The 15,553-nt window shown below is 36.9% G+C and overlaps 1 protein-coding gene across 1 annotated transcript in view; it reads left to right on the forward strand.

Annotated features, from left to right (window-relative positions):
- NEK1 (NIMA related kinase 1) overlaps positions 1–15,553 on the forward strand; it is a 226,475-nt gene that overhangs the window by 10,846 nt on the left and 200,076 nt on the right. The window contains exon 5 of the mRNA XM_081812908.1: positions 9,316–9,493. Within this exon, the coding sequence (XP_081669034.1) occupies positions 9,316–9,493 (178 nt within the window). The remainder of the gene's footprint in view (positions 1–9,315; positions 9,494–15,553) is intronic.

The raw sequence follows: 15,553 nt of genomic DNA on the forward strand, positions 1-15,553 counted from the left end.
AAAGATAGCTAGAAGGAAAGTAGCAAGCACAAAGCAGTTTATTAAAATGAATGTACAGGGGCGCCTGGGTGGCTCAGTTGATTAAGCATCTGCCTTTGGTTCAGGTCATGATCCCAGAGTCTTGGGATTGATCCCCACATCAGGCTCAGCGGGGAGTCTGCTTCTCCCTCTGCCTCTGCTGCTTCCCCTGCTTGTGCTCATTCTTGCTCGTGCTTGCTCTCTCTCTTTCTGTCAAATAAATAAATAAAATCTTAAAAAAAAAAAAGTGCATGTACACTGTCAAGATGGGAGAGCAGCAGGTTCCACCAGTTGGAACCTACCCTATGTTGTTTTGTGACTGGATATTTGTTGCGTCTCTATGGGTTGGGAGAAGCTGCGATGTACTGTGGGTGGTCTCTAATGGAGTCTGTTTTCAGTCATTTGGGAGACTCCTCCCATGGATTGGGAGGTGGAGTTTTTGGCCCTACAAGGTTTGTACGGAAAGGTCTGGGCAGCCTTTCTCCATCCGGTGGGGCTGTACCCACAATTCAAATGCATTATGAGTCTAGGGGTTACCCAGGGGCAAAGGTGGCAGAGGAGAGCGCTTGTTCTGCACCTGTGGCTCTTTAGTTTGTCAGCCCCAAGGACTTGGAAGCCACAAGGTCAGATGTTGTGCCCCAGGCTTTTAATGTGTATCTGATTTATCACCGTCCTTGCCTCCAGCTCTTATCTGTCATTCCCCTTCAAGGATTGGGAGTCTGCCTTAGGGCATTCCTTCCACTGCTTAGGTCTAGCTTCTACCTAACACTACACCACACTGCCCGTGTGTAATTTTATTTTGGCTCACTGTTACTATGATTGCTTAAAAAGAAGCAATGTGGTTAAGTGTAAGAATTTGGACAAAACAAGAACAGTAATTTACGTCATTTTAAATTAAATTTCTTTTAAGGGCTACCACTACTGCCACTAAGAAAATGTTCTGATCTTTAGAAAGGATCCTACTCATTTTTGTTATCCTGTATACCTCATTTTCATAGTAGTGAGGTATGTTGAAAGTGTTCTCAGGTTCTTAAAATGTCATAGCTTAAAATGCTGTTTTGAAAATACATACCATTATATTTAGTAATGCAGGAACTAAGATAAAGCTTCTCTAAAGACAGATCAAGATGGTTTTTTGAAGACCTTTTGAAGTCATAATATCACAAATCTCTACACATTACAAAACAAAGTATGTATGTATACATTTATATCTGTACATATATATAGTATATGTATATATGTACTGTATGTGTATATATGTACCATATGTATATATATATACGTATATGTATACTATATGTGTATATATATTACATGTGTGTGTTTTTATACTATATGTGTGTGTATATATATATATATATATTTAATTTGACACCATTAATGTTTATTTAAGGCAATGGGGGTGGGAAGAAAAAAAAGAATAGCTTTTTCAGCTCCTGAGTTTCCAGCTGCTTATGAGTTCTAAGTTTATAATCAGTTTTTTCTCCTTCTACAACCAATTCCTTGTTCTCCTTTGCCCTCTGCAGCATCTTGGCTGGGTGTGTTCTGTTTTGCCTAGTGGAATAACCCAAACCTTTATCACTGCAGGATCTGAGTCTTTAAGAGTACTATATTTGTTACAGTTTTTCATTAATTATGGCTATTTGGCAAGAGAGTAAAAGAGGAACCTCAGTGAATCTACAGAGTTCCAGTAATAGTCCTCCTTGGCTTGATTGTGTTGCAGCAACACAATTTCCTCTTGATAATCACAATTAAGCACTCCAGCCAGTAGCAGAAAGATAATTTAGATTGAAAGTAGTAGATAGTTTAAATGACTCTTTTAGGGTCAAATCACATAGAGTCTGAATTAGAGCAAAAGTATACTCATTCCCAGATTAACTAGGTACGTACTAAAGTAGAACATACTTAAAAAAAATATGGATCAGTTAACAGATTACGTCATAAGGTACTCTATTTCATGATGGTAGTGAAATGAACATTTATACATGTACAGGAGTACAGTGTTAACTATCTCCTTCCCATGAACTTGGATTCCTTTATCTTTTTCCTCACGTCTCTTTCAGTTTCTTTTCTCTTCCATCACCAAAGTTTTAATATTTCAAATAAAAAGTTTTTAATGTATGTCAACAAATACTCTGGTACGTGTTTTGTGTTCATGTAGAATGCTTCACATAGAAACATCTCAATGATTCAAAAGAGGTAGCACATTCTTTAAGGGTTTTTTTTAATACTGCTATTTAATTTTAAAGGAATAAATGCTCATGGTAAGCATATTCAAAAAGTACAGAGGGCATGAGCCCTAAATTCTCTGCTCACCCCACAACATCCTCATTCCCATTCCCCTAGGGGTAAACTTTGTCATTAATTCAGTGTTTATTGTATTTTCTGGAGCAAACATCTACGTATAACTTTTAACATTTAAACACAAGGGGGATTAGGGGCGAGCCTGGGTGGCTCAGATGGTTAAGTGTCTGCCTTCAGCTCAGGTCATGATCTCAGGGTCTTGGGATCGAGCCCCACACTGGGCTCCTGGTTCAGCAGGGAGCTTGCTTCTCCCTCTCCCTCCCTCCGTCTCTCCCCCTGCTCATGCGCTCTCTCTCTCTCTCTCTCTCTGTATCTCTCTGTCTCAAATGAATAAATAAAATCTTTAAAAAAAAAATAAAAATAAGGGGGATCATATTATGTATTTCTGCATCTTGTTCTTTTCACTTTAGATCTCAGGGATATTTTTCCATGTCATTATGTATTGGCGCTCCACATTCTTTACAACTTTCTTGTAACAACTGCAGTGTATCCCATTGTTTGCATTTTATGGTTCTGTCACAGTTTGTCTAGCCAGTTTTCTGTTATGGATACTTAGGTTGTTTTTAATTTTTCACTATTGGGAGATAATGTTGCACTGAACATTCTTATACAGGTGTCTGTGTACTATTATAATATTTCCTACATTCTGTGTTTTTATCCCCTTTAATTTTTTTTCTTACTGTTTCTAAAGTAATTTTTATATCTTTAATGGAAGTTTTCTTATTTTTTTTTTAAAGTAGTTTTTTTTTTTTTTAAAGATTTTATTTTTATTATTTATTTGACAGAGAGACACAGCGAGAGAGGGAACACAAGCAGGGGGAGTGGGAGAGGGAGAAGCAGGCTCCCCGCAGAGCAGGGAGCCCGATGTGGGACTCGATCCCAGGACCCTGGGATCATGACCTGAGCCGAAGGCAGTTGCTTAACCGACTGAGCCACCCAGGCGCCCTTCTTATTTTTTTTTTAAAGATTTATTTATTTATGTGTGGGGAAGGGGTGAGAGAATCTCAAGCAAACTCCCCGTTGAGTGCAGAGCTAGACAGGGGCTCAATCTCACAACCCTGAGATCATGACCAGAGCCGAAACAGGAGTTGGACACTTAACCAACTGAGCCACCAAGGCACCCCTGTTTTTTTCAAGATTGCTTTGGCTATTTGGGGTCTTTTGTGGTTTCATACAAATGTTAGGATTGTTTGTTCTAGTTCTGTGAAAAATGCTGTTAGTATTTTGATAGGGATTGCATTAAATCCTTAGATTGCTTTGGGTGGTATGGACATTTTAACAATATTCTTCTAATCAGTTAACATGGAATATCTTTCCATTTCTTTGTGTCGTCTTCAGTTTTTTTCATCAGTGTTTTATAATTGTCTTTTTTTAAAGATTTATTTATTTATTTTGAGAGAGAGAGAGAGTGAGCAAGTAGGGGGAGGGGCAGAGGGAGAGGGAGAGAGAGACTCTCAGGTAGACTCCCTGCTAGCAGAGCATGGAGTCTGACATGGGCTGGATCTCACAGTCCTGAGATCATGACCTGAGCTGAAACCAAGAGTCCAGTGCTCAACCAACTGTGCCACTCAGGCGCCCGATAAGTGTTTTATAATTTCAGAATACAGGTCTTTCACCTTCTTTTTTTTTTTTTTTAAGATTTTATTTATTTATTTGTCAGAAAGAGAGAGACAGACCACATGCACCCAAGCTGGGGGAATGGCAGGTAGAGGGAGAAGCAGGCTCCCCACTGAGCAAGAAGCCCAATACAGGACTTGATCCCAGGTTCTGGGATCACAACCTGAGCAGAAGGCAGACACTCAGCTGACTGAGCCACCCAGGCATCCCAGTCTTTGACCTTCTTGGTTAAGTTTATTTCTAGGTAATTTATTGTTTTTGGTGCAATTATAAATGGGATTGTTTTCTTAATATTTTTTTTTTTTTAAGATTTTATTTATTAGAGAGAGAGATAGAGCACGAGCGGGGATGGGGAGGAGCTGCAGAGAGGGAGAAGTAGGCTTCCTGCTGAGCAGGGAGCCCAATGTGGGGCTCGATCCCAGGACCCTGAGACCATGACCTGAGCTGAAGGCAGACACTTAATGGACTGAGCCACCCAGGTGCCCCTGTTTTCTTAATTTCTCTTTCTGCTACTTCATTATTAGTGTATAGAAGTGCAATGGATTTATATACATTGATTCTATATCCTGTGAGACCTTAATGAATTCATTTGTCAGTTCTAGTAGTTTTTTGGTAGAGTCTTGGGTTTTCTATATATAGGATCATGTCATCTGTAAATAATGAATGTTTTACTTTTTCTTTTGTAATTTAGATGCCTATTCTTTTTCTTATGTGATTGCTATGGCTAGGACTCCCAGTACTATGTTGAATAAAAGTGGTGAGAGTGGACATCTTTGTCTTGTTCCTGACCTTAGTGGAAAAGCTCTCTATTTTTCACCATTGAATATGATGTTAGCTGTAGATTTTTTATATATGGCCCTTATTATGTGTGATATGTTCCCCCCAGACCTGCTTTGTTGAGGGTTTTTATCATGAATGGATATTGTACTTTGTGAAATGCTTTTTCTTCACCTATTAATGATCATATGGTTTTTATACTTTCTCTTGTTGACATGGTGTATCACATTAATTGATTTGCAAATATCAAACCACCCTTGCGTCCCAGAAATAAATCCCACTTGATTGTGGGTGAATGATTTTTTTTAATGTATTGTTTTGGTTTGCTAATATTTTGTTGAGGATTTTTGTATATATGTTTGTCAGAGATATTGGCTTGTAGTTTTCTTTTTTTGTTGTGTCTTTATCTGTTTTTTTTTTGGGGGGGGGTATCACGGTAATGTTGGTCTCATAGAATGAATTTGGAAGCTTTCCGTCCTTTCATATTTTTTGGAATAGCTTGAGAAGAATAGATTTTAACTTCCTTAAATGTTTGGTAGAATTCACCTGTGAAGCTATCTCATCCTGGATTTTTGTTTGCTGGGAATTTTGTTTTTTTTTAAGTATTTATTTATTTGACAGAGACCTTGAGAGAGGGAACACAGCAGGGGGAGTGGGAAAGGGAGAAGCAGGCTTCCTGCAGAGCAGGGAGCCGATGTGCGACTCAATCCCAGGACCTCGGGATCATGACCTGAGCCAAAGGCAGACACTTAATGACTGAGCCACCCAAGTGCCCCGTGCTGGGAGTTTTTTGATCACTGATTCAATTTCATTGCTGGTATTCGGTCTGTTCAAATTTTGTTTCTTCTTGATTCAGTTTTAGGAGGTTATATGTTTCTAGGAATTTGTTCATTTCTTCTAGAATGTCCAGTTTGTTGGCATATAATTTTTCATGATGTTCTCTTACAATCCTTTGTATTTCTGTGTCGTTGGTTGTTAATTCTCTTCTTTCATTTCTGATTTTGCTTACTTAAATCATCTCTTTTTTTGGTGAGTCTGGGTAAAGGTTAATCAATTTTGTTGATCTTTTCAAAGCACCAGTACCTGGTTTCACTGATCTGTTGTATTGTTTTTTTTAAGTTTCTATATCACTTATTTCTGCTGTAATTTTTATTATTTCTTTCCCTCTGGTTTTTGATTTTGTTCTTTTTTTTCTAGCTCCTTTAGGTGCAGGATTAGGTTGATTATTTGAGATTGTTTTTGCTTCTTGAGTTGGGCCTGTATTGCTATAAATCCCTTTTGGTGCAGTGTTTGTTGCATGCCAAAGATTTTGGACCATTGTGACTTAAATCTCATTTGTCTCCATGTATGTTTTGATTTCCTCTTTGATTTCTTGGTTAACTCATTCATTGTTTAGTATTTAGCCTCTCTGTATGTGTGTTCTTTCCAGATTTTTTCTTGTGGTTGATTTCTAGTTTCATAGTGTTGCAGTCAGAAAAGATGAATGGTATGACTTTGATCTTCCTGAATTTGTTGAGACTTGTTTTGTGTCCAAATATGTGATCTCGTCTGGAGAGTGTTCCATCTGCACTTGAAAAGAATATGTATTCTGCTGTTTTAGGATGAAATGTTCTGAATATATCTGTTAGATCCATCCGGTCCCATGTGTCATTCAAAGCCACTATTTCCATGTTTATTTTCTGTTTGGATGATCTATCCATTGATGTGAGTGCAGTGTTAAAGTCCCCTACTATTACTGAATTACTGTTGACTACTTCTTTTATGTTTTTTAGCTGCCTTTTGTCTTTGGTTTCTCCCATGTTGGGTGCATACATATTTACAGTTGTTATATTTTCTTGTTGGATTGTTTCTTATATGATTATGTAGTGACCTTCATTGTCTCTTGTTATAGTCTTTGTTTTAAAAATCTAGTTTGTCCGATATAAGTATTGTTACCCCAGTTTCCTTTTCACTTCCCTCTGCATGATAAATGCTTTTCCATCCTTTCACTTTCTTTTCTTTTTTTTTTTTTTTTAAAGATTTTTTATTTATTTGACAGAGACACAGCAAGAGATGGAACACAAGCAGGGGGAGTGGGAGAAGGAGAAGCAGGCTTCCCGCGGAGCAGGGAGCTTGATGCGGGGCTTGATCCCAGGATCCTGGGATCATGACCTGAGCCGAAGGCAGACGCTTAATGACTGAGCCACCCAGGCACCTCCATCCTTTCACTTTCAGTCTGCATGTGCCTTTAGGTCTTAAGTGAGTCTTTTGTAGACAGCATATAGATGGTTCTTGCTTTTTTATCCATTGTGTCTCTTGATCGTTTAGTCCATTTACATTCAGAGTAATTATTGATAGGTATGTACTTATTACCATTTTATTACTCATTTTAGGGTTGTTTTTGTAGTTCTTCTGTGTTCCTTTCTTCTCTGTTCTCTACTCTCACAGTTAGTTGACTTTCTTCAGTTATAAACTTGGAATCCTTTCTCTTTATTTTTCTGCAATCTATTACTGGTTTTTGATTTGTGGTTATCTTTATGTTTATATATAAAATCTATGCATATAGCCGTCTATGTTAACTTGATGGTTGCTTAGGTTTGAACCCATTCTTTACTCTCCCCCCCGCCATGTTTTAGGCATATGGTGTCATACTTTACATCCTTATGTTTTCTGAATCCCTTGACTGATTTTTACACATATACTTATTTTACTGCTTTTGTGCTTCCCACTTTTCTTTTACTTAAGGTTTTTCCTTCCCACTCAAAGAGTCCCCTTTAACGTTTTTTGTAGGGCTGGTTTAGTGGTCAAGAATTCCTTTAATTTTGTCTGGGAAACTGTCCATTTATCCTTCTATTCTGATGATAGCTTTGCTGGATGGAGTATTCTTGGCTGCAGATTTTTTTTTTCTTTCAGCACTTTGAATATATTATGCCACAGCCTTCTGGCCCTGCAAAGTTTCTGCTGAAAAATGCACTGATAGTCTTATGGGATTTCCCTTGTATGTAATTGTCTTCTCTTGCTGTTTTTGTTTTGTTTTTTTAAGATTTATATATTTATTTTAGAGAGAGAGTGCATATATGCATGCTAATGGGTGAGAGGCAGAGGGAGAGAAGCCTCAAGCAGACTCCCCACTGAGCGCGGAGCTGATGCAGGGTTGTATCTCACCACCTCTAAGATCATGACCTGAGCTGAAACCAAGAGTCAGACACTCAACCAACTGAGCCACTGAGGAGCCCCATCTCTTGCTGTTTGGAAACTTCTCTTGTTATCACTACTTTTTGCTGTTTTAATTATGTGTGTTGGTGTAGACCTTACCTTGACCACATTTCTACCCTTTCTACCCTCTTCCATCTGGCCTTTTCCCTACATTTAGCTGTGGAGAGTCTTCCAGTCGTTTTCTGGGTTATTTACACTGATGTGGTTGTTACCTAGTTGTATCCATGGGAGGAGGTGAGGCCAGGGTCCTCCTACTCCACCATCTTCCTTAGAAGTGCCCACGAATTATACAGAATCTTAATTAGCTCAGTCATATAGCTTCCCAGTCCATAGCACATTAGAAGCAGTTTATCAAAAAGGAGGTATGAGAACTACAGGTAACAAGAACACTACCACAAGGTGTAAGATACAACTACTGATGGAATTACGGCTATATGCACAGAGAAGTAAGAGAAGCGAAAACTTCTTTGAGTTGCAATAGTCTCACTAGTAAGTATTGGTTTAGTATTGTTAGAAGTGATATCAGCTATTCCATAATTTGTGCAGAATAAGCATAGTGTTAATCTTACATAAGAATAAAGGTGGAGGGAAGGATGAGAAGGTTTCTTCTAGTCCTCTCTACCCATGGGAAGAGTCATAGAAGTCTCTCTGTGGACTGAGACATAAAGGGGAATAAGGTATTGCCCTTTATATACAATTATATTGCCCAGATTATATACAATTTATAAAAATAGAAGTAAAATCAGAGAAAGCTCCAGCAGTGTACAATCTTATTCACTGTTGAATCCTCAGAGTTCATTGCAACATTATTTGTTTAGTAAGTAATTGATTAAGTGGATGAAACAAAGCTGAAAAGTAATGGTAAATTGAAAACTAAGTTATAACCCATCTTTGACAAATTGGTGGAAAAACATGTTTTTATAGATGATGTTTAAGGAAATCTATTAAATGAAACCAAGTATATTTGTTTGCATTTTGTCTGTATTCCAGAGATGTTTAGATCATTGTGCATACTGCTATTCAGTAAGATGCTGTATTCTTAGAAAATCATTAATGATAGAGCTGCCTGTTAACCCAGGTTATCATACAATCTGTATAAGCAGTACACCTTGATTTTGCAGTCTAATTCTTTTGAAGGTGGTTCTGTTTTGTTTTGTTTTTTTTTTTTAAAGATTTTATTTATTTATTTTGAGAGAGAGAGGATGAGAGAGAACACATGAGAGGGGATAGGGTCAGAGGGCAAAGCAGACTCCCTGCCGAGCAGGGAGCCCGATGCGGGACTCGATCCAGGGACTCCAGGATTATGACCTGAGCCGAAGGCAGTTGCTTAACCAACTGAGCCACCCAGGCGCCCAGAAGGTGGTTCTGTTTTTTAATAGAACATAATTAATCACTTTTTTTTAGTAAACCCTTAAGTACCTTTAATTTAGCTATGCTTTTGACATATATTTTAAAAAATGAAATGAAATGTTTATATTTTGTAGAAAATGGCTCTCTCTACATAGTGATGGATTACTGTGAAGGAGGCGATCTGTTTAAACGAATTAATGCTCAGAAAGGCATTCTGTTTCAAGAGGATCAGGTGAGTTAGCATGTAGCAGATTGACTCTTACGCCATGTTGTTTAGAAGCAATTCAAAGTTTGTATATGTATTTATTTGTAACTACAAATTCTTAATTGTAATTACTAGGACAGTTTGGTATCATTCTAATATCTCAGTCACATTTCTGTTCTAATTAGCTTCCACCTTAGTCATTTCCCCATCTCATTTCCTGTCTGTAATAATATTATTATATTTGTAATATATGTTATATCCTTTGTGTATAAATATATTTATGTATATAGCCTAATTATTCATTATAACTAGTTAATTATTCTATATTCTATCTTGCTTTCTGCTGCCAGGCCACATTTTCCTAAAATGTGGCTTTCCTAGGTAATTCCACTTCTGGAAGCTTTGCATTGGCAACTGCATTAAATCTAATCTCTGTTTTGACCTCAGGGATCGCTAAAATATGACCTTATCGTACCTAAGCAGTCTTATTTTTTTTCTAGTGTTACCTAATGTGCACCCCCTTTTCATTTATTTAACAGATATTCATTGAGCGTTCATTTTGTTAGGCACTGTTTCTGTTACACATGCTTATGTATCTCATTCTTCTTCCTATGTATTTATTCTATTACTTCTTTTATTTTGGGAACACTTTCCTGCCAACTCTCTTACTAATATTCTACCTTTTTTTTTTTTTTTTTTTACAGCTCAGCTCAAATCCCAGCCTTTCCTTTGATTTTCCATAACCACTCTAATCTTCTGTGATCTTTTCCTTCTCTAAATTTCTGTTGCATTTCTAATTATCACCCATTCTTAATTTTACTTGCGTGCTTTTACATAAGGGAATGGGGGGAACACTGTACTAGGAGTGTTGTATTTTTTGTCTCTTTTAAATTTTATACCCCATGAATTGGTGTAGTTTTCTTTATTTAATAAGAAATCTATCATATAGTCAGTGTTTGAACCTACTTCTACTCCAAAATTTATTAAATATTTGTTTACAAACTTAAATTGTAAAATTATTAAAAAGTTCAGAAATGGAAATAATTCTTTGCCCACTGTTCCATCCCTAAAGATTACCACTGTTTTTAGTTTGGTGCATCCTTCCAGACTTTGTTTTTCATACTTGTGCATGTAAATATATAGATCAAGGCACACATATTCAGAAAGGGGATATTATACATAGCGTACTCTATCTTGCTTTTGTCACTTAAAAATTATCTTGAGGGGCACCTGGGTGGCTCAGGTGTTGGGCATCTGCCTTCGGCTCAGGTCATGATCCCAGTGTCCTGGGATTGAGCCCCACGTTGGGCTCCCTGCTCGGCGGGAAACCTGCTTCTCCCTCTCCCACTCCCCCTGCTTGTGTTCCCTCTCTTGCTGAGTCTCTGTAAAATGGATTAATAAAGTCTTTGAAAAAAAGAAAAAAAATTATCTTGATTATCCCAACCTATAAATAGAACAAACTGATGGTTGTGAGGGCAGAGAGAGTAGGGAGGGCAAATGGGTGAAGAGCAATGAGAGATACAGGCTTCTGTTTGTGGAATGAATAAGTCATTGGAATAAAAGGCACAGCATAAGGAATATAGTCCGTGATATTGCAATAGCAGTGAATGGAGACAAATGGTAGCTACACTTGTGAACATAGTATAATGTACAAAATTGCCAAATCACTATGTTGTACATTTGAAACTAATGTAGCACTGTGTGTCAACTATACTCAAAACAATTTTAAAGTAAGGAAAGTGTTATTTATAATACAGGAAAAAAATGCAGTTTTAATTTAAAAAAATTACCTTGATTATTGTCACATGTCCATCTATGTAGATCATATGTAGTTTTAATAGCTGCATTATATCCCATTCTAGCAAGGCTTGTGCTTTTTTGTTTGTTTTCACTTTTATCTTCATATTCCATTTCCATTTCATTCCCATCTCTAGGCTGCTATTTTAATATCTTTAGTGAATACTTGTGTATTTTTGCAAATGGCTATCATTGTCTTGTATTTTTAAATGCATATTTGTTGTGTTTTATCTCATTCAGTTCTACTTTTCCCCTTAGTACTGTTTCTTATACATTTGTTCTGCTTTCTGTGCCTTTGTTGCTGCTGCTATATAATGCTCCATTGATAATTCATTCAAGTCTACACTTACTTTTACTGCATCATGCACCCTTAATGTTTGCTGAATAATTTCACATTAGAATTGTTTCCCCAACAAGGTTGTAATTTACTATAGAACAGAGATTACAGTTTTCACTAATGTCCGCTCAGCTGTGTCCATAAATTGGCACAACTAATAAATTGATAATACTGTGTAGATGGGGACTTTTAGCTTCTTGGCAGTAACTTGATAATATGGTAAGGTTCTGAAATCTTGGGTTATATTTTAGTTAAGTACCCTATTAGTTAAATAGGATAATGTCATACTTCTCACTTTACTTATCCTGTTTCCACAAGTAAGCCTACTAGACGAAGCACAGAACTTCAACACTTGAGTTTGAGTCATTGTTCTGCTTATCAGCTTGGTAATTGTTATGTTAACAAATGACTTAACTATTTTGAGACTATTTCCTCATTCATTAATAGGGATGTTCATACCTCGTAGCCAACTTCACTGTTGTGGTGAAGTCAAATAGTAATATATGTTAGTGTACAGAGTGCTATTTTTTATTAGAATTTTATCTAATACCTTCCATTGCTTGTGCTTATGTTTATTCTTTGTGTTTATTGGACTTTAAAATGCTTACTATTAGATTTCATAACATTCTCCTATAAAGTACATTGATAGTCTGTGGATTTGGTTCTGCAGTTGGATAAATGTTCTTGGTACATAATGATGTATATGTGTGTATACATATTATGTATCTTGTTATCCTAGAAATTATTATGGAGATCTACTCTATGTATTTTTGTCCATCTCAGATTATTCCATAATAAACAATGAGAATTTGGCAAGTCTTTTTTTTAACTTATTAGCATTTTTCTACCCTTCAGAATGATGCTTTGTTAACACAAATGACATTATTTATTTTAGCCTATTTGAAATGGGAATTATTTAAAGAGAAACATCTTCCTACTACTACTACATCCTACTACTTTCTGGACTTTGGAGCAGAAAAACATAAAGGCCCGAGGCTATTTTTGTTTTAGACTGCAGGGTAGCATGAGTCTGAGATGAGTTTTGTCCATTTCTAGAATAGAAGTGGGAAGAGTGAGACCTCTGAAACAAGATGATTCTCCAGATACTCAAGCCATTCTCTTCAGTGATACTTCCTTGTTGGCATCTTTATTGGACAAAAATCTAGTCGAGTTAGGAAACAACCTAAGTCTATGATTTTTAATCAGTAGTAAGCAATGGAATGAACTAAATAATCCTTGGATGGCCTTTGCCCACATCAATATTTAAAAGATTTCCCACTATTTTTGCCTTATTTCTAAGTTTTGGATAAATTTTCTGATAGTCTACTCTCTTTTGATCATAAATAATTTCCAAATGTATACTTTTTTTTAAAGGAAAGAGTCATCTCACATGGGTTTGCCCTAATATTTAGGTTCAGTGATAGTGTTAATTAAGCATATAAGTACCTTGAGTTTTCTCTGAAAATCTAGAGCCCTACAGTATCCAGCATCTTCTAAGGCTGCAAAATTGATTTCAGTCCAGAAGTTTTCATAAGGATCTTGGATTAGATTAAAAAAATAAAAAACTTATTTTCTATTCTAAGGCCAGTACATTCTCCAGCAGATTTCACCTGTGGTATCTATAAATTTGGGTGATTCTCTTTATTTCTGAAGGTTTCCAGATCTGCCATGGTTTTTGGCTAGTAGGAAATGACCTTGCCACCTGTGATGCTGAGACCTTGTAAGTTAGGTACTAGGGCAGTTTCCTGGCAGTGTGATATAGGAATTGGTTCCATATATATTTCTAGTGTGGGCTTGTCATAACTGAATGAAAATCATTTTTAATTAAGACATTCCAGGTATGGCCTTGGTTGCACAATTGATTAGTTATATAGGTAAAAAGAGTATAAATATTTTTTTTTTTACTTTTTTTTTTACAAATCTTTTTTCTTTTAGAATTATTTATTTGAGAGAGAGAGAGCACACACATGCACATGCGTGCCTGTGGTGGGGGGGCAGAAGGAGAGGGAGTGAGAATCTCAAGCCAACTCCACGCGGAGTGGAGCGCAGAGCCTGGTCAGGGGCTCGAACTCATGACCCTGAGATCACGACCTGAGCCCAAAGCAAGAGTTGGATGCTCAATTTACTACACCACCCAGATGCCCCAAGGAGTATAGATTCTTATTGAACTGATGAAAATTACAATATTTTCCTGAAAAGTAAAATTCAGTATAACTGTTTCTGAATTCTGAGGGGGTCATTGAGAATCAGATATTACTTTAAGATGTGATAATTCAGTTTATAAAAGCATAATCTACTAAGTTGAAGGTTAGAGATGATTCTTAAGAAAAAAATAGACTTCACGTATTCATTAAATATAGAATAGGACATTAAGAATAATACCAATCAGGGGCACTTAACCAACCAATCAGTTGGTTAAGTGTCAGCTTTTGGCTTAGGTCATTGGGATTGAGTTCCGCATCGGGTTCCCTGCTCAGTGGAGAGTCTGTTTCTCCCTCTCCCTCTGCCCCTCTGCTAGCTTGTGCTCTCTCTTTCTCAAATGTATAAATAAAATTTAAAAAAAGAATAATACCAATCATATTCCAAACAAGTACCCACAATTTAATTTCATTTAATTCAGTTCATTCAGTCCTAGTAATTCTTATCCAGCTGGGTGTTGGGGCACTTTGCTTTCATCATGTATGTCAGCTTCTGGACTATAAAAAAGTCTTAGAAATCTTGACTCAGTCCATTGTCCACTTAAGCAATGTCAGCTCTGAAGCCCGTACTTAAGAGTCTGTTTTTTGAAGTATCAATACTTCCGTGTTCTTAGTATAGTCCTTTCCAGGAGCCTCTGGTCAGCAAGAAGCAAAAGTCTGTTTGATAATGAGACTGAAAGTCTGTGGTTAATTTATTATAGTAACCAATAATAGAATAAAATTTTCTACAGGAATATTTGATAAGGGCTTGATGAATATTTTCCTTAACGGTAAATATAGGTAGCAAAGTCATTGGCATATGTCTAGAACCTTCCCATTAAGCATGCATTTTCTGAAATATTTATATTAATAGTAATTTCCTATATAAACTTAATCCAGGAAAGGCTGAGCTTCTTTGTTGCTTTGGCAAGTCTTACCATGCAGCTCTTACAACAATGAGCTAATTAATACATTATTAATACTAATTAGTTACATTAATTAATACATTAATAGTATCTTTTAATACATTAATAGTATCTTTTCTAATAATACTGCATATACTTGAAAAATAATATTTGGTTACATGTTTAATCAAAGTGACAAAATATTTTAAAATAAATATAGATGGGAGAGGATTCTGGGAAGGTGGTAGAATAGGAAGCAGGAGGAATCTGTCTCCCCACCAACACCATTACAATGGCAGAATCTGTCCGATGAAACTATTTTGTATCTCTGGAATCTATTGTAGGCATATAATTTCTAGGTGAAAGCTTGGATAATAAATTGTGGTTATTTTCAGTCAATTTCAGCTCTTAGCTAGGTAGCAGTGGCTGCTACCCATTCCCCACCTCCCAGCACCCAGGCAGTCAGCCCTTCCTGCTTTCCAGAAGCAGTTTGAATGCACCTTGTGGGAACCAGGGTGGCCAAAAAGGTCCATGTCCTCCAAATGTCAGGGATTTGTGCTCTGAATGTTAATTGTAATTTTTGATCTTAGAGGTGCAGACAAGGAAGGTGGGCAGCCTTTGTTGTTGTACCTCTCCCCATTGTTGCAAGCCCTACCCCTTCTTGCTGAGGTGACTTCCAGGGGATTTAAAGGGCTACTGCCCTCTTTTTTCCCCTTCTTCATTTCTCTTCTTTCCCTTTGTGGAGACAGACATTAAAAACTAAGGTATTTGAAAGCAGCCACATATACAAGGGAAATTAGAAAGTCACCGTGTATATCCAGAGAAAGATGAAGGCTCAGAAAAGACCTGAGAAGATTTTAAGTCTTCACCT

The sequence above is a fragment of the Leptonychotes weddellii genome, chromosome 2, assembly GCF_054177405.1.
Source record: "Leptonychotes weddellii isolate Sample4059 chromosome 2, ASM5417740v2, whole genome shotgun sequence".
NCBI lineage: Eukaryota > Metazoa > Chordata > Mammalia > Carnivora > Phocidae > Leptonychotes > Leptonychotes weddellii.